This window comes from Gekko japonicus, unplaced genomic scaffold, assembly GCF_001447785.1.
Source record: "Gekko japonicus isolate JY-2015 unplaced genomic scaffold, Gekko_japonicus_V1.1 scaffold1219, whole genome shotgun sequence".
Classification (NCBI taxonomy): Eukaryota; Metazoa; Chordata; class Lepidosauria; order Squamata; family Gekkonidae; genus Gekko; species Gekko japonicus.
This window is the reverse complement of record NW_015177048.1, coordinates 169,907-189,745: the sequence shown is the minus strand read 5'-3', so window position 1 is coordinate 189,745 and position 19,839 is coordinate 169,907. Positions and strand designations below refer to the sequence as shown.

The 19,839-nt window shown below is 42.1% G+C and overlaps 1 protein-coding gene across 2 annotated transcripts in view; it reads right to left on the bottom strand.

Moving 5' to 3' along the window:
• JAK1 (Janus kinase 1) overlaps positions 1–19,839 on the bottom strand; it is a 79,633-nt gene that overhangs the window by 27,317 nt on the left and 32,477 nt on the right. For both annotated transcript variants that reach the window (XM_015428095.1, XM_015428096.1), the window contains exons 4-9: positions 17,939–18,062; positions 12,612–12,765; positions 11,984–12,147; positions 5,039–5,378; positions 2,202–2,384; positions 1,536–1,693 (exon numbers count right to left, since the gene is read on the bottom strand). In XM_015428095.1, the coding sequence (XP_015283581.1) occupies positions 1,536–1,693; positions 2,202–2,384; positions 5,039–5,378; positions 11,984–12,147; positions 12,612–12,765; positions 17,939–18,062 (1,123 nt within the window). The remainder of the gene's footprint in view (positions 1–1,535; positions 1,694–2,201; positions 2,385–5,038; positions 5,379–11,983; positions 12,148–12,611; positions 12,766–17,938; positions 18,063–19,839) is intronic.

The following is a 19,839-nucleotide window of genomic DNA, read 5'->3' as shown; positions in this document are numbered from 1 at the left end:
TGTCATTTGTTGAAAAACATAATATATGGACATTTTTACTAGATGTGAAACAATATGCTAAAGACAAGTCATTCATGAATTTCAAAAATGGTTTGTACTGGAACAAAAAGATGTTCTGACTAGAAACTCATGTCTCCGATGCAGGGTAGAAGTCTTTTTTTTTTTTTTAAGAGAACAATAATATAATCTGATATATATATATATAAGCCCTAACGTATTGGCACTTTCCAGCTCTCCTATTGGCTGTGCGCTTCATCAGCCATTGGCCACTCAAGAGTACTCAGGCGCCATTGGATGGGTGCTGGGTCTGCTCCTCTCCCCTGCCCACTGCCAGTGTGGCCACTTCCCTGACAGAATAAGCGTTGCAGAGTGGACTCTGTCATTATACCCTGCTGAGGTCGCTTCCCTCCTGCTTGGGTCCCTACTACGGAGACTGTACTTTTCCTAGCTAGAGGCTGCAGGTTGGGGGGGGGAGGTGGAAAGCTGAAGTCAGAGGGGCAGATAATGGTAGGTTGATGATTCGCTGTGAAGGAGATAGGGTTGCCACCTCTAGGTTGGGAAATTCCTAGAGATTTGAGGAGTGGAGCCTGGAAAGGGTAGGGTTTGAGGAGGAGTAGGACCTCAGACAGGTACAATGCCATAGACTCCACCCTTCAAACCAGCCATTTTCTCCTGGGGAATCATTGTTACCAATCTCCAGGTGAGGGCTGGAGATCACTCAGAATTACAACTGCTCTTCAGATGGCAGAGATCAGTTCCCCTGGAGAAAATGGTGGACTCTGTATCATTATACCATGCTGACGTCGCAACAGCAAATTGATGCAGAGTGCCCAAGACCAGGGCACCCACCCAGAGCCTCTTTCTAGAGCCTATTGTATTTATTTCCACAACAGGCCTTATTCCTAGTGCTTACCTAATTCACATATTCAGACAGCCCCTACACAAGCTAGATTTCTCTGATCAATACCAGGAACAGTTCCAGGTACAAATTATGATTTTGTACAAACAGAGTTTCCCTCAGCAGTGAGGTTTATCAAAAAAGACCAGCCTTATCCAGGAGCACCACATGTACCTGAAGGAACACCTTCTACCATATCAACCTGCCGGATCCTTAAGATAGGCATGTGAGGCTTTCCTGTGAGAAGCCATTTTATCTGAAGGGGAAATGGGTGGGACACACAGAAGATACTTTTCAGTTCCTTTTTCCAAGCTGCAGAACATTCTCTCCTAGGAGCTGGCATTGGTATCTTCTCTACACACCTTCCAGAGCATACTAAAAACTTTCCTGTCCTGAAAGGCCTTTGAACTGACCAATGAGACTACACTAGTTATTGCGCACTGAGCTGGTTTTAAATATTTTTAATTGGTCTTATATTTATGATAAAAATGAATACAGTGACTTGTTTCAATAAAGAAGTGCACCTTTTCAATAGTAGTAGTAATCAAAAGTAAAATTTTCAATAGAAATTATGTAATCTCTTTACATAAGGATTACTATTTAGGAATATGAATTGTTTGGAGGACATAAAACTAACCAAATAGGACCATGGCATCCATTTTTAATGTTGTGCTTTATTAAAGGTGGAGCAACATCTGTACAGAGATAGTGATGGGCATCTGCAGTAAGTCTGAAGTATCCATCTACCAAAGCAGCAAATGACAGAGCTTCTTCAGGAGAAGAGAGTACAAGTTCCTAAAACAGAATAATTTTAACAAGAGTTATTTTGCTCTATATAAAATGCAACATAAAAAGTTAAAGAAATCAAAAAGTTAAAGAAATCATTTAGAAGTCCATTTGTGTTCACATAAGAACATATAAAGAACCCTGCAGGATCAGACCAGTGGTCCATCTAGTCCAGTGCCCTGTCTCACACAGTGGCCAACCAGTTTCTCTGGAGGTCCAACAACAGCAGGAACTAGTTATGGTCCCAAGACATCTTTCTGCAGTGTACACACAGTAGAAAAAGCAGCTATCTCAACTCACTACTTGACAAAAGCAGGTACATGGTAATTTTAACATGCACACATATCCAGGTGAGAGAAGAGTAGACTTAGGTCCACTTCAGGTACATGGCTGGGGTGAAAGATTCCAACCAAGGTTAGTGACTGAGGGCATGGAGCTGGGGGAGGGGAGTATACCTGTACTCATTAAGAGGATAAAAGGATTTCATTTTGTATAGCTAAGGACTCAGAGCACTTACCATCCTGTTGTTGTCTTGCCTATAAGTACAGACTGTGCGGTCCTTGATCACAATGTGAGTAATTTCAAGAAAGTAAGAAAAACTGTTCCATTCCTCTTTCTTATTTTTTTCTTCATTTTTCTTGACTTTGCTGTCTGACCTTTTTTTCTTTATTTTGTGTTTTTCTTTCTCATTATGTGTAACCTGGTTGACATAAATCAGGGAGACAGATTAAAGTTGGGAAGGGAGAAGAAGAGAACCACATGCAAATGGCTCTGGGAAAAAGGGATGTGTGTGTCTGTGTGTGTGTATAAAATCAAAACACTGATAGCTAACACTGAATTAAATTACAATGTAACAACAGCACTTGTGTAGACACATGGATACTTCAAAGTGTTAACACTTTAATTATATTGGCGAATTAGATGACTCTCTGCTCTGAAGCCAACTTCCTGGATACAAGACTCTTAGAAGTGCAAGATGATCCAGCCCAATGATTAGCAGCAGCTTTTATAATCTAGATCCTAGATGTTGGTGTTGATCAGTAATATTCCTGAAATTAGTAGCATGTAGATGAAGATGAAGACGAAGAAGAAGAGGAGGAGATTGGATTTATACCCCACCCTTCACTTGATGTCTCAGAGCAGCTTACAAACTCCTTTCCCTTCCCCTCCCCACAACAGACACCCTGTGAGGTATCCAACCACTTCACTAATCTATTTATTTATTTAATTTGACTTACATCCCGCCCTCCCTGCATGGCAGGCTCAGGGCAGGTTACATCAGATTTGATAAAAATACAATATATAAAATACAAATAAATTGGTAAAAATACAATTAAAATTCTAATAAATTACTATATCCTTCAGCTGGCGCAGTTGTCATCAGAATTAAGTCTCATAGATGCCATCTCTGGTAAGCAGTTCTGACCCACTGAGGGGAGACCCAGAAAAGTGGGAGGGGCATCCATCACTCTAGTTAAAAGCCTGGCAGAAGAGCTCCGTCTTGCAGGCCATGCGGAACTGTAAAAGGTCCCGCAGGGCCCTGATCTTGTGTGGGAGCTCATTCTACCAGGTAGGGGCCAGGGCTGAATAGGTCCTGGCAAGACGGACATCCTTGGAGCCAGAGTCCACCAGAAGGTGTTGATTGGCAGATCATAAAAACCCTTCGGGGCTCATAGAGGGAGAGGCGGTCTCACAGATATGCGGGCCCCTGGCCGTATAGGGCTTTAAAGATAAGCACCAACACCTTGAAACGGATCCGGTACTCAATGGGCGGCCAGTACAGTTTGCACAGCACAGGGCGGATGTGGGCCCGCAGAGGCAGCGACATCAATACCCATGCCGCTGCATTCTGCTCTAGGTGCAGTTTCCGGAGCAGAGTCAAGGGCAGCCCCACGTAGAGAGAATTATAATAATCTAGTCTGGAAGTGACCATTGCATTGGGTCACTGTGGCCAGATCCCGGGGGGTGAGATATGGAGCCAACTGCCTGACCTGTCTCTGATGGAAGAAGGCAGACCTGGCAGTGGCGGCAACCTGGGCCTCCATATTTAATGAGGCATCCAGGAACACCCCCACCAGGCTCTTCACCAATCCCCAATCCTGGTCCCCCGCAACCCAGGTACAGGACCTCCATCTTCGATAGATTCAATTTCAGTCTGCTCTGTTGTAGCCAACCAGCCATGGCTTGTAACGCTCTGTCCAGATTTTCTGGGGCAGCGCCCGAGTGGCCAGCCATCAGTAGATAGAGCTTGGTGTCATCCGCATATTGGTGACAACTCAGCCCATACCTCTGGATAATCTGGGCGAGGGGGCGCATGTAGATTTTAAACAGCATTGGGGAGAGAATCGACCCCTGCCGCACACCATATTCTAGCAGGTGTCGCTGAGATAATTCCCCCCCAAGTGCCACCCTCTGTCCCCAACCTTGGAGAAAGGTGGTCAGCCACTGTAAGGCAGACCCCCTTATCCCCACGTCGGCGAGGCAGTGGGTCAACAGATCGTAGTCAACCGTATCGAATGCTGCTGACAGAGCAAGACGTATCAGCACCTCAGTCCAGATGTCTCCGAAGGTCATCCACTAAGGCGACCAACATCATCTCCCTCCCATGGCCAGGGCAAAAACCGGACTGGAAGGGATCCAGGATGTTAGCCTCCTCCAGGAAAACCTGGAGCTGTGTTGCCACTGCCTTCTCCACTACCTTACCCAGGAATGGTAGATTAGACACTGAGTGGTAGTTCGTAAGGACCGCAGGGTCCAAAGAAGGGGTTTTTAAAGGAGAGGACGGACTACCGCCTCCTTTAATCCCTCTGGGAAGGTTCCCGTTTCAATGTCTGAAACTTTCCTTCAATTTATGTAGAAGAGGAAAAGCCACCTAATCTGAAGAAACTTTTCTTAGGTTGGAAGAAGAACTCAAACTTTGCTAAGCAAACATGTGGGACACTCTGAAAAAATGTATACTGCTAGATTTACTTATATAAATTACAAAAAAAAATTAATTTGACACTTTAAAGTAGCTGACAAAACTCTATGGAGCAATGTGATGATATCAGTGAATCAACAGTGTCTTGAATAATGGTACTAAATACATCTGTTGATCATTGCAATGTGTAACTTTCTGTACTGTTTTCTTACCAAAGTATTTTTGATACCAAAAAGATGTTTTTAATAAGGTCTTAAGAATTTACTCTCATTTTATTCCAGCAGGAAGCTCCCCTTCCTCTCCAAGGACTAAAAACAAAATTACAATGGGTTCACCAAAGCTAAAACTTCTAAGCCGCAAATCGTTACTATTTTTTTTTAACAACTGGGGTTTTTGCTTAGTCAAACCTTCCTTAGCATTTTTACAACACTTACTTGTGGTTTGAGCCTCCACTGGATTCCATGATTGCCTGTTACCATAACTTCGTACTGTGGAAGGGTATCAAAGTCACTCAAGTTAAAGCTTCTTTCATTCTCAGATGAAATCAGCAATGAGGAGGTCTCAAATACTTCTGCTCCATAACGCTTTGTTAACGTTTCCATTGTTGACAAGTATTTCACCTTCAGATCATGTGGTGAAACACTGCTGTCACAAATGGTTTTGTTGTTAAATTCCTTTAGGAAATCTTTGAAAACATTGTTTATCCGTATCCTGGTTAAGAAGTTTCTTTGTCTAATGGTCTTGTTTAGAGTTTCAGGAATATACCGTCTGTAGCTAAGGGGGAAAATTGAAGAAATATACATATTTACTGTCTCTGTCAATATCCTCTTTTCTTCTCAGTTACCAACAGGGATAACAGAAGAGCTTCAAAATAAAAGATCTTGGGATAAAAATACAGCACAAACACCACAGACAAGTAGCACGGATAAATATGCAAAAGTAGTAAGGATAAGTACGCATGCCTGAAGGCTTAGGGTGCAAAGTACTCATATTTATTTAAAAGGTTTATAAGGTAAAGGTAAAGGTTTCCCTTGCTTGAAAGCCAGTTGAATCCGACTCTAGGGATGCGGTGCTCATCTCCGTTTCCAAGCTGAAGAGCCAGCGCTGTCCAAAGACGTTTCCGTGGTCATCTGGCCGACATGACTAGAGGCCGAGGTGCACAGAACGCTGTCATCTTCCCACCCAAGTGGTACCTATTTATTTATTTATTTATTTATTATTCACATTTCTATCCCGCCCTCCCCGAAGGCTCAGGGCGGCTCACAGGGCACATTGCCAGATAAAACAATAAAACAGTACAAAATATTAAATTACAACCCCATTGGCAGGAACTGGGACCAGAGACAGGAGCTCACTCCATCATGCAACACTCGGGTCTCAAACTGCTGAACTACCGACCTTCCGGTCTGCAGTTCACTGTCTTAACCACTTGAGCCTCTCTTAGTAATAAAAGTTGGAGGCTGTTTACAACCATAATACCTAAAGCAAAGAACACCATAATTAAATGAAAACCAACAATACCAAAAAGAAGCAGTAACAGAATGTAACAGAAGACAAGGGTGTTATAAGCAGCAAAAATCCCTCACCAAAAGCCTGGGAAGAAAAAAAATGTCTTCACCTAGTGTCTGAAATTTAAGATTAGGCACTAGATGAAACAATGCAAAGAAAGAATTTCATAAGTACAGCTCTACATCAAAATCCCATATCTCCCTGTCTCTGGTAGCTACAGTGTTGGTTTGGCTTTCTCCCCTCCCCAACCATCTCTTCGCTGTGTAAGGATAAGAAACAGGGTTTCTGTCCCATTATCATAACGAAGGCACAAAGTGCCAGCAGAGTGATAGGGATCCCACCCAATCTTATCACTGAGGGAAATGACTAAACTAGAGAGGAGCCAAGCCTTGCCCATTACTGAGCCACCAGATCAGTAACCCTTTGGAGTAGCACTTTAGTGGTTTTGATCTTTTCTGTCTGATTAGACACAAAGTTTCCACCAGAGGTGCAGAATCAACTGGACATTATTTGTCTTCTGGAATTCCACAAGGGTCTCTTCTCCCACCCATGCTCTTTAATATCTGTATGGCTGCTGAATGAGATTGTCTGGATCTTTGGGGATGGGTGTCATCAATATGCAGATGACACCCAGATCTATGTTTCATCATCTGAGCCTTCAGATGTGACTGTCTATGTTCTGAACTGGTGCTCTGAGGCTGAAGCCAGGTGGCTAACGCATAACAAGTTCAATGCCAACAAGACAGAGGTAACACTGGTTGGAAAGGATGATGTTCTAGAACTGGCTTTTTAAGAGCAGGTTAGGAGCTTGGGGTGCTCATAGACCCAGCCTTGCTGTTTGAAAAGCAGGCTAGTGCAGTGGTCAAGAGAGCCCTCTATCAGCTGCATCTGGTTTGCCAACACTCTTCTTTCTTAGATTCAGCTGGTCTGGCCACACTCATCTATGCTTCCGTAACCTTGTGGATGGCTTACTATAACATGCTCTACACTGGTCTGTTCTTGAAGAAAACCTGGAAATTGCAGCTGGCCCAGAATGTGGCACCCCTACTAGTATCAGGAGCTAGCTGATGGGAACATATGTTGCCCACTTTCAAACAGCTACATTGATAGCCAGTTTGTTTCCAAGTTCAGTCCCAGGTATTGATTATGACCCTTAAAGCCCTTTATGGCCTGGGACCTACATATCTCAAGAACCATCTCCTGATGTTCTTCAAGCCGCCACCTACTGGCTGTTCCCTCACTTAGAATGCCCCATCGGGCATCGACCAAAGCCTGGACCTTTTCCATAGTGGCTCTTGCCATGATTTGGAGATGTAAGATGCTTTGAAGCTCACCAGGGGGCCCTGACAGCCACTTGCGTTCCTGGGAAGACAGCCATAAAGTGCACCAAGAGATTAGAGAGCAGTGATGAGTTTCCACATTTACTTCACCAGTCAGGAATGGCAAGATGGCTAGCTGTTGTAAAACGTGATCTGGGTACTTAGATGTGTGGAACATGAACCCTTGGTTGACTGGGAGATCAGGGTTCACCTTTCCACAAGGGGATTGGGTAAGAGGCTTCTCACCAGCTAAGGCAGGAAAGATTAAAAGGTTGGAGACATCCTGTAATGTTGTTCAAATGCTAGGAGTCAAATCCCCCTATAAAGCAAGTGTGGGATTTACCTCTGTACATTTGCTGTACAGAGGTAAATCTTCTGTACTGTTAAGTCTGGCTTGATTTTATGTTTTCCTATTCTTTTCCTTAGATCTGGTAGGAATGAAAGTTATTTTCCCTGTCTTCTGCTCTAACTTAACCAGTAGCTATAACGTTTTTCTGTTTAAGAGTGATTCAACTCCTCCTCATATGCCTTAGGTACTCGCTCATGTTAAACATGAATGCACAGGAGGAGGGCTAAGGTAACTGGAAAACTCTGCCCTTCGCACATGCTCAGAGGCAGCCTTTACCAGTGTTCCCCCAAGGCACTGGTAACATGGGAGGCTGGATTTTTAACTTGGAGTGGTGGCACACAAGGAACATTCTTTACGTGCACACCAACACGTTACAGCCACATAAACAAACAGACCCAGGGCGGGTTTATAACAGCTCCCACTCTGTGGAATGGATTCCTGAAGAGCTGAGCGGATGAGGGGAGTACCTTCACTTGAGAGCTTTAGGGGGCACTGAAAGACCTTCTTGTTTGCCAGAGCTTTTGATGGGCTATGAATAGCAGACATATTGGGGGGGGGTATCTGGAGTTTGTGATTTTATTTTTAGTCTTAACTTGCAATTTCTGAATTATATATATTCATATGAACTATACGCCACCAAAGCCAAGAGGAAAGGCAGGGTACAAATATTTTCATAAATAAATAAAGATTCCTTAATGATTAATCAGTGTGCCTGAAACCATAAAAGAATCCTGCTGCATTACCATCTGTCAAAGAAATAACTGTACCCACATTTGCAGCACCATCTTGCTCCCTCCTGCACTTTCCAAGCCCAGAAAGGAAAGAATCTTTTGATTTTCAATAAAGCCTCTTGCCCTATAACTGGAACCAAAATCTGTCCCCAAAGTTTAATTCTAACTGTTTCCAAACCACCACAGTTTGTGTTCTGGACATACATGTGTGGTTCCTGCTGCCTTTTCCCTTTGGATCATCTTCCTGTACTATTGGCTGTCCAGATGCTTGGACCCTTGTCTTGGGATCCAGATCTCCTATCAGAAAGGTAAATATAGCCCTTGAGTTATTCTCTTGCTTTGCTTTAGTTAATTTCGATACATGATCATCTCAAAAGGGATTAATAAATTCAATAAAAATTACCATTGACCAAGGTCAACAAAAAGACCTATATGGGCCATTATTATCCAACATTTCAAAATTCTTGCACACATTTCACAATAGACGGGGTCCGTTTTTTGAAGACTCAGCCATCTGTTTTTGTATTGTACATGTCATTATACAAAACTGTGTTACAGATAATTTCTTTAGAAAAGTCTGACAGGAGGAGAGAAGTGTAGTACTGCTCTGCTCCTCCTGGGGAATTTATTAAAATTGGCGGCATATACTGGCAACATATATCATTACAGTAGGAACAGTGTAATAATACATGAATCAACTGTCTCAAGCTTTCCCATTTGCCAAGGGCAAACCTGTACGGAATCAGGAATGCAAAGATATCTGCCTTCCAGAAAAGCTGAGGGATTGCTTTACTTCTTTGGCTCCTTACCTCCTCCTTCATCTGGTAATGTAAAACAAAAACTTATGCTGGAATAAATGTTTGTCTTTACAGCACCACTGTACTCCTGTTTACTCTTTCAGCAATGGACTAACATGACTGCCCCCCGGAACAATACCGATTTACTCTACTCAATGCCTGAACTATCAGTTAAAGTGGATGCTTGCAGGATTGGCTAATTTTCCGATGGAGTCTATTTCCCCTTTCATCTTATCTACATAACAGGAGTCAGTATGTATTGTCTGGATCTTCAGTCTTACAAACACTCAGGATTACATTCCACTCATCCAATCTAGAATACCAATGTGGAATACTAGATCTCCCCTCCCCAACCTACGGGGATCTTAAAAGTTGCTGGGCTCAGTCAGTTGATTTAATACCATGGTTCAGAAGTAAGATCAATTTTTCTAGAAGATTTAAGGTAATCCCAGGGAAGTTTAGAGCATAAGTTAATATTCATAGTTTATCATTTGGATTACATGCTTAATGATATTGAATGCCACCTCTCTTCTGTAAACAGAAGTATTTTTGATTTTTAGGCTTAAAACTCACACCCTTAAATTATTTAAATTGCCTTCAAAGTACACAAAAACACAGAGATCGGTTTTGTGTGCCTGCTTTACACAGGCTTCCACCACCACAAAAAGCATATAATGCAATTACAGTCTGCATAAGAGTATGATCTCACTTGACCATATGGACAGGGCCAATAGCATAGTTCTTTTTTACCCAATGAACATCTCTGCACTATAATTTTTGCAGAAGGCTGGCAAATCTGAGGCAGAAGAAAAGGCTTGCATGAATATCCCTAGCCATACTTGGCCCTAAACCCAGAACTACATTATGAAAGAAGATTGTTTTCTGGGAGCTAAAACGAAATCTGGGCTATAGAAATACTTGATTGTTTGGTAGCAGTGGATCTAGTGAACTCCTAACTCACCTATGCAGTAAAGACCTGCAGTAAGCATGATCAGCTAGGGATGGCATAAATCCTGCATATGATATCTTTTGTAAGTGCCAAAATTTTAGCACAGCATTGCAATTAATGAGAATTGTGAACTGGCAAGTCCCTTTTGTACTAACTAAGTGTTCCATGGAAGCTGTCATATATCCCAAAGGTGCGGAATAGCCACCAGCACTATGGAATTACAAGACTGATCCCAAGTTACCACTGACAGTGGAGGATAAACTACAAGATGTTATCTGTCTTCCTCTTTGATTACATGCTTGGGGCCTCTCCAGCACTCATTTACAGAAATATTCACTACCTTCTATGCTTCCCCCCCCCCGTGGCTTCTGAGGATAGCCCTCTAGAGAATCACGTCTCAATGCATACCAACCTGCCCCCCCCATCAATTCACCAAATTGGTGACCAACTGTAAACCCTACCACAGCAAACAGGGTTTAACCACATCTGAAAGGGCAGTGCCATCCCCAACAGAAATAGAAGACAGGTATATAATAGAGGCTTGTGCAGAAGAGTAGTTATCCCAGCTGTGGATTCATTCACTAGTATTAAAAGATAGCACACATAATGTCACTTTGCTAGTAAGACTGGGACAACATCCATGGAGTCTCAAGGTAGGTGGCTGAGAAAAAAACCCTCAGCACAAGCCAGAGCTTGCATATACGGTTGGAATACAAACCATAGCTTTAATTCCCACTATGGGTAGTGCAAACGATGGTTTGGTGCCATCATTCCATTGGATGCCCATCAGTTAATAGGCTCAGTTCAAGGTATTAGCTATTACATTCTAGGGTTGCCAGGTCTTAATGACAAGCCGGAGAGGGACTTATCAGAACGTTACGGGAGAGGGGAGGGAAGAAGTACACCGTGCCTATATCACCTCTGGGTGACATAGGCACATCAGTGATGTCGGGGGGGGGGGATGAAGCTAATTCTACCATAGAGTTTTGCCTAAAACCAGAGAATCACCCCCAACCTCATGAAATGGCCTGCCTGAGGAGGTCAGGCAGGTTCCCCCTCTCCTGGTATTTTGCAAACTATACAAAACTGAATTATTCAGGAAGGCTTTTTTTTAACACAGCTGATAGGGCTGTACTATAAAGAAACGGTTCTGAAAGATGCTTTGGTAAATGGATAGGGACTGTATACTATACTACTGTGTACTGTCTGTTGCTATAAGTATGAGCCTACTGGCTAACTTCTGCATCATTTAGAATGTCACATCTAAATGCTTATGCTTTGTTTCAGGATTGTTTCAGCTCTGTTATCAGATTTCTGCTTGTTTTCAAGTTTCTGCAATCCAAACCCTATTGCTTTGTCCACTGGATGTCCCAGTCATTGACTGTGTTGATGTACATTCTGTAATCTGTCTTGAGCCTCCATGAGAAACAAGGACTATAAATAATGTAAACAGAACAATAGAACATCCAGAAAAGAGGTGGTAATTAAAGTTTTTAAATACTCACAGAAACCCAAAAGTATCTCCTTCTGAAGTGCCCTTCTATACACTATGCAAGAATTCCTTACAGCATTGTAAAAGCCACATCTTCTGCAACTGACAGATACTACAGAGTAAAATCCATGCTCCTACACATCATCTCTATTCTGACTCATACACAGTGCCATAGCCAAGATTTTTTGGTTTGCAGGGCAAATTTAATTTTTTTTCTAATTTATCTGACTTACCTAACGTCCTTGATAAGTTCTGGCAGCCTAATGTTCTTTTTTATTGCATAGTGGGAGATGGCAAGAACAGCCATGCCCAGGCACTCATTTTCAATTTCATGAACCTCCTGATCATTTTTAGGGTCCCGAACAGGTGCAAAACATCTCACCAAATCATTTTGCCCCTGAATAGAGAAGTGAGAGAAACCCATGTTAAGTGCATGTACATTTGAATAATTTTAGTTGCCAAATATTCAATGTAGAAACAGAGCCTTGCATAGAATAGCACCATATGCAGTAAAACAGCAATGTGACAAATGATGCGGCACAACATACAATGAAGCAGTGAGATCATAAAGGCACTTTAGAAAATGTACTTGAGTATTCTGCAAGAGATGTTCTGGTTCAAATGGCTGCTCCATAAATACAGATAGCAACTGAGGTACAAACATTTTGTACAGAAGCTAATACTAGTATATAGCTTCTCATTTAAAAAAATGCAGACCAGCACACATAATAATAAAAAAATAATCATAAAAGACACTTGCTACAGAGAACAATTTTTTTTTACAAAGTTATTTCTTTAATGAGCGGGTACTAATGTAACTAAGTACAAATTACTTACAATTCTTTCCTACAAGTTACCTACCTGTGCAAAAATATATTCTAGTGAATTTGCATCAAGGAGAGGTGTGCCTTCTTGCACCTGTTTCTTCTTATATGAGTTTTTTGATTTCTTCGGAGAATGTCTCCAAACAGATGGTTCATTTTCATTTGCCCCATGCCAATTAGTGAAGTAAAACCTTCAAAAAATAATTAAGTGTAAGGATTTTATACACACATGATTTAACTGGAGAACAAAAGCATCAAACATTATTATAATACAACTTTGTCAAAAAATATCATGAGCAAGTGGCAGGCTTCAAGGCTACTTAATTATAATGGCTAACAGAACGGGCTAACAGAAGGAATTATAATGCCTAACAGAACCAAATCTCATACCCTAAATGACCTAACCATACCCTTACAACTTACAGATCACACAAGCCCAGCTTCCTCATGAAATTCATAGTCTGCAATCTGTACAACCTCCTCCAATACAGACTGGCCTCTTCTCTGGGCAAGTTCTGCCCTTAAGATACTGTCGTATCACTCAGAACAGAGTGTTCACATTTGTTGTTGTTGTTCAGTCGCACAGTCGAGTCCGACTCTTTGCGACCCCATGGACCAGCTCCCGCCAGGCCTTCCGGTCTTCCGCCGTCCTCTGAAGTGTGCTCAATTTCATGTTCGTTGCATCTATGACACTGTCTAACCATCTCATCCTTTGCCGTCTCTGTCTTCTTTGACCTTCAATCTTTCCCAGCATCAGGGTCTTCTCCAGTGAGTGCTCCCTTCTCATTTGGTGGCCAAAGTATTTGAGCTTCAGTTTCATTATCTGGCCTTCCAACAACAGCTGGCCTGGAAGCTTTGTTTTGAGCTGGGAGGTTAAGCAACCCTGTAATACAGCACTGTCCAATTGTACACTTGGCACAGCCAGGGTGAGTGGCTACACACAAATGTACTGACCACTGGAAGCTGGACATGAGTACAGGCTTCGCAGCATCATATATCTGACCTCAAGATGTTTATTTTACACATTTCCCTCTACCTATTGCTCTCTACAGACAAGCTTCTAGGCACAATCCTTCTCCATATTCACGTGCATGACACATTTTATAGGCAATGCTAAACATTAAACACAGATAGGCAAGAGCTGTTTTGTTATTTTACCATATTTTTATACTTTAATATAATATTCAAGAATATTATATTCAATATAATATTCAAAGAAACTAGAGCAATTACAAAAACAAATAGTCCAGTACTTTAATCACAAGGAGCTTATTTTGGAACACTAATATCCTGTTCTTCTGCAATATGGTACTCTGCATAGCAAGAAGATAAAAACTACTAAGTGTCTGATACTAAGGCTATAATCAAATGTGCAGTTTCATCCGCTGCCATTGCTGCTCCCTTACAGATTTAAAATGCACGGTCAGACAGCAACATCTGTCTGTTGTGCCCCAGTCATCTGTGTCCTGTTCCCCCACCTTTTACTGCATGTTTCTTTGATGTCTGTGAAAGTACGGTCCTTTGGGGCTGAGCTGGTTTCAAACCAGATTTCCTGTTGTCTGATTGCTCTGTTGCACATTTGTCTCTTGTTTTCCCTACCACCACTTTTTTCTAGTTAGTGATGTGTACATAACTGCATATTCGCACCTCTCTCTCTCTGGAGCTTCTCAAAACTGTATTTTCTTTTTTAAAAACTTCCAAAGAAAGACACCTATGTATATCAGCTGTTTTCTGTGCTTTGCAGCACAGGATGGGAAAGGGGTTACTTGAAAAGAGATGAGTTTTTTTCAGGGGGGGGTAGTCTGAGGATGATGCTTGTGACTCCAGCTTTGCTCCAAGCTTTTAAATAAAAACACCAGCAGGACACAGGATGAGTCTTCTCTATTTTCTTCCCTCTGGCTTTGAAATGTTTGAAACACAGAATTTTTCAAATGCACAGTTTCAAAAACACTTCCCCCATACTGGGCTACATATTCCAGCAGCCTCTTCCAGCAATCCCATTGGCCACCAGCTGCCACCATTCTGCAAGAAATTTGAGGCACTGCTTCCCATAAGCGCTTGTGCGCATGCTCAAAAGACAAATAATTTTTTTTTAAAAAATACCCACCGCCCCACTCCATGGTTGCCACATCTGATCAATCAGCTAGTTAAGGGGGGATGTCTGATCAAATCTCTCCATTACAAAAAACAATAACAAACACCTGGATCAATCAGAACTGCACATCTGACTGCAGACTAAATGGAAGAACCCAGGCTGCATTAAGTACTTTTAAGTCCCATGTATTTCAATATTACAGTCAAAAGCAGGTGCTTAATTTTTCCCCCTCCATTCAAACCAAGACTGAAAGTGTTTAGCTGACTGGACTGTAATTGCCCAGCTCCACACTAGATATGACCCTAGGAAACAGGCAGCCCTGGAAAACACATCAGTAAGAGCTAGAAGTTCTGGTAACACAATGGTGGATTGTATTGCATGTATCATGAATTCCAGTGTCCTGCCACAACCAGGAATCCTGCACAAAATAATGCTAGACACTTTTATGCACTGCTAATGTACACCACTAATAGAACCAGCGATCTCCAAAGACTGCCCATGTGTGGAATAAAGTTCAGAGAACACAACCCCATTCCCACTGCAATACAGAGTGTCACTTGTAATTCTCCTCCTGGGGTTTGAAGATTAAGGAACTCTTCTTGAGCAGCATAGGAGGTAGGTAAGAAACTGGTAAAAAGTGCCTTCCTCTTGTGCCAACAGAATTACCACTCCACTGGCCTAAGTATTGTACCAAAAATGGCTATTTGGGATCCAATACCAGACCCCTGTCAAAAAGCTCTGGCAGTACACACCACTTCTCAGCCTGCCAATTTCATTTTAATTAGCATATAATGTTGGTCAGAGGGTTTGGGACTGTGTTCCTTCACAGGACCATGCAAAATCTAACGCCATTCACTCTACCTGTTATAAAAAGCAGCAGAGCAACCAAGTTACTATCAGCCTTGTAATATAGTAATGTTTAAATGGCTTTTCGCTCCAAAATCCATGCTTGATGAACAGTTTGCTAGTTTAAAAGACTTAAGTGTTCCCATAAATGGTAGTAAATCATTTGGTCTGGATATTAATTATTATTGGAAATAAGTCTTCAGCACTTCTATGCTGGAAAAAGTCCAGCTCTCCATATTTAATATCTAGCACAACACTGCTGAGCTTAGATCAATATTTCCTGCCACTGTTCTCACTTGCTACAGAGTCATTAAATACACACTTATATTTGATAAAGACATTAGCCCAAATTTTAAACACTATTAAAATATGAAGCGTAGAACATGCTTTTACTGTAACAATACCCACTACTAACTTGATGAGAGCCAAGTCAGGAAACGACATTTTAAAGGGCACTCAGATAAGAAGGGTGTCATCCTGTTTGTATGGACTTCTGCCAGAACTAAATAGAGTTACTTGCAAAGTTGCTGGTTCAGATTTTGTCACTATCTTCTCAGTCCTCTCTTCCATCTGCAATACATGGGAATAAGGCCTACCTTGCAGGGCTATTGCTAGAGATTACTAACATATGTTTCCTTTGAAGGCTTTAAGGCATGGCATAAATGCTAGGCATTGTTATTACCAGTGTCTTAGAGCTTTCAATTATATGGCCCCATCGAATATGTAAGCTTCTTATTAAGTACATACCTGTTCCTAGTGAAATATTTGAAAGCGGAGTTTCGTAAAATATGATACTACTTTCTAAAAGAACCGTAATTGCATTTTTGTACAAAATAGTCTGCTTAATAATAAAACTATAAAATTGGATTCTAAGTCTTGGACAGATAAAAACATATCTTGTTTATACCTATGACACCCATTAATTTATCTTATTTTCATATATACTCTCCTGCTTTACAAGTCTGAGAAATATCTCCTAAATGAAGAAGAATTGAGATAGAGTATCCCTTTGGACACAAATTAGTGGCCTCCTCTGTTTTTACTTTTGATTTTTTTTTTGTTCAAATGTGGCCTAATGATCTCAGACACAGAACTTTCTGATGTACATGTGAGGATCCCCATGCCCCACTGGAGGTGTCCTGCCCTCAGCCACCTTTCCAATGACCCCTCCAATTCTCCCATGGCCTTGGATGTGGGAAGGGAGTAAAGTCAGTCACCCTTTTCCTGCTCTCCTTCCCTCAGGCTGAATCTCCACATCTCTCTCTGGGTCTCTGCCCTGAGCACAGCCCACATAGCCTTCCCAACCACCAAAGACGTCCTGAACATGCCAGAAGGCATAAGGTTTGCAACCAATCCCAGCTCCCTTTCCCCACCTGGCTGGCCTCCTTTCCCTCTCTGTTCATCCAGCCACTGGCTCTCCCAACTTCTTCCCCTCCCTGTCCTAGCCCAGCCTGGCTACCTACCTTATTCCACACACCCTCCCCAGACCATGAGAGATTATTTAGGGTGCTCTGGCTGCACTGCCTCTGTGGCTGTGAATGCTCCCACACTGGCCATCCCTGTGGCTATCAGGCCCATGTCCTTCCGACCCCGCCAGACCCAGGGAGCCTGCTGATGAGGTCAGCAGCAACCACAGCAATCCCAACTGAGTTGTGGTTGCTGTCAGTATGCTTTGGGCATTCCCTTCTGCCACGTCCCCTGCTGCTGTGTCAGGACTCCCCCTCTTCTCCCTGTTCCCCAACAGCCCCTTTCTTCAAACTGGGGTGAGCGTGCCTCCTGGGCAGGCTGGGTGCTGGAGTCTCAGGCTGTGGGGAGCCGGGGAAGGATCCCGCTCCCCAATAGTACATTTTAATACTGAATGACTCCTCAGAAACATTTCAAGCATTCTTTTGAGCTTGAACCATTATTTTTTTAAAGTCCACTGGCCATATAAAATGTAAATAAAGATTATGATTATAAGAAATGAGTTACGTCAGACCCTTCTTTATTAAAGTTTCATTGAACTGCTTATTATTTATGCTTTAATTTATTAGCCACTTGACAGCCAGCTGCAGCACAGTGGCCAGAGTGCAGGATTAGGAACGGGGAACTCTAAGCAACCAGCCCAATGATTATCTTGGGGGCAATTACTCTTTCCCAACCTAATCTACCTCACAGGGTTTGTAAGAGAGATTTATACTCTACTCTTCTTCCCCATCATGTCTGATAGCATCGAACCATATTTTGGCACAATTCACTTTGACACCAGCAGCAAAAACAAAACTTTTACCAACTGCTACAGTCATTACTCTCTCTTAAAGAGGATCCCCTGGGCAACAGCATGAAGACTGGTTGTGTTTTAAAACAAAATGAGTTAGATGTCATAAGGAAGGAGACATAAATCCAGGTTGCAACAATAATTTTTTTACAGAATGTCCTATTACCTCATCCGATAATGAACACGGAGTGCAGTTTTGTCCTCTATTTGGAAGATGTGATTTGGTGCATACCACAAATTTCTTTTCTCATCAAAGAGTGCAAACAGATTGTGACACAGTGGAGATATAGCTGTAAAAGGAAAATAAAACTTATCAAACCAGTGGGTATACCATGAAGCACACATACAAATATCTTGCCAATTCCTAAAATGGAATGATTTAAGAAGTCCCATAACATTTAGGAGTGGCTACACTTCTGTAAAGATGTTTTTATAGCTTAATGATTGCATCAATTATTAAAATGTAACAAAAGTTTACTCCAATTTTTAGCTGTAGGAGGCTACAAAACATTGAAAGTTTAGTAAAACTCTAATCTAAAGAACAGGAAAACTGTATTTAAGAGGACTATTCACTGTACTATAATCTCAAATGCTGCTAGTCTCATGGAATTTGGATACAGAGTCCATATAATAAGGGCATACATTTCAAAGATATCAAATACAGGTTCTATTTGGATGTTACTTTCACCATTACCTCCAACAAGATTGGAAGCTGGTCTTAGATTCAAGCACTTCCCTACCTTTGCCCTCTCACACTGAAACAGAAAACAATGCCCAACCTGTGAACATCTCAATTAATTTTAAACATTCTCGATAATCCAATGTAAACTCTTTTGGGTATATTAGAGAGATCCCAGCTTCAAATAAGCCAAAGACGTCCTGAACTGCTGTGTTAATGGATCCTGATCTCACAACGTGTACAACTAAGGGAAGGGATGATATAACATTTAAATGGGTCCTCGGTGATCACTAACAAACATTAAATAATACAAGGAATTCTGGACCCTCCTTCAAGATTCATTCCTAGGGCCCAGCAGTGCATATTCCTTATTAGGGACATATTACTCGCCCAATTATGATGCAAGATACCAGCATTGTACTGTACATAAGCTAGAACATTACTGACAAATGTTTGACAGCTCTGAAACTCAATTAGTATGAATAATAAATGGACTTTTTAAGTATTCATTGTTATTTATTATAAACTGTTTTCATTTAGCAGCCATGAGCAGGAGATACATTCTTGAAGTCTGCCCAAGAGATCTTCACTGTTCATAAACAATGAGTCAAAAGGGACAGGGCCTATTAAAGGGGGGCTATTAGAGAGATGGGAAACGTAGCAGCTCTTTTACACAAGGACCTCACATAGGACAGACAAAACAATTCTTTGTTTTCAAATCACAGGGTCTTGTAGGACAGAAGAGGATAAAGCAGTACTGTAATACAATCTCTAGAAGGAAAAAAGATTATACATAGAGACACAGAAAAACATACTGAAACCAGAACAGGGCCATTAAAATGGCAGTATCCCAAAGGCTGAGTTTTGCTCTGTAAAACTGACCACCACAGTGGAACTTCCTGACCAGCCATAGATCCATAGGAGAAGACAAATGCTTGGTTAAGAAGATCATTCTTCAAACCATGGTCTCAAGGGGCAAAAACAAGCTATCTGCTTGGGTGCACTCTTCCCTTTTTGTGGCCCTTCAATTTTTTAAGGAGAATTAGCATTTTGACAGTCTTATTTCAAAAGACAACAAAATAATGCCAACAACACAGAAAATGAATTATCATATTAAAATAGAAACTGCATAGGGAGGGGAACAGAAGGTAGTAACCTCCATGCTCATTTTTGATCCTTACTCTTAGCCAGGGGTCTTTTGGGGCCGAAGCACTGCGGCCCGGGGGAGGCCCAAAGAGCCCCTCATCCAGCTTCCCCAGGCCCGCACAGAAGTGCTGCAGCGGGGGGAGATACCCAGAGAGCCCCGCAGCCAGGTCCCCCGGGCCTGCGCAGAAGCGTTGCGGCCGGGGGGAGGCCCAGAGAGCCCCGCAACCGGGGGCCCCCGGGCC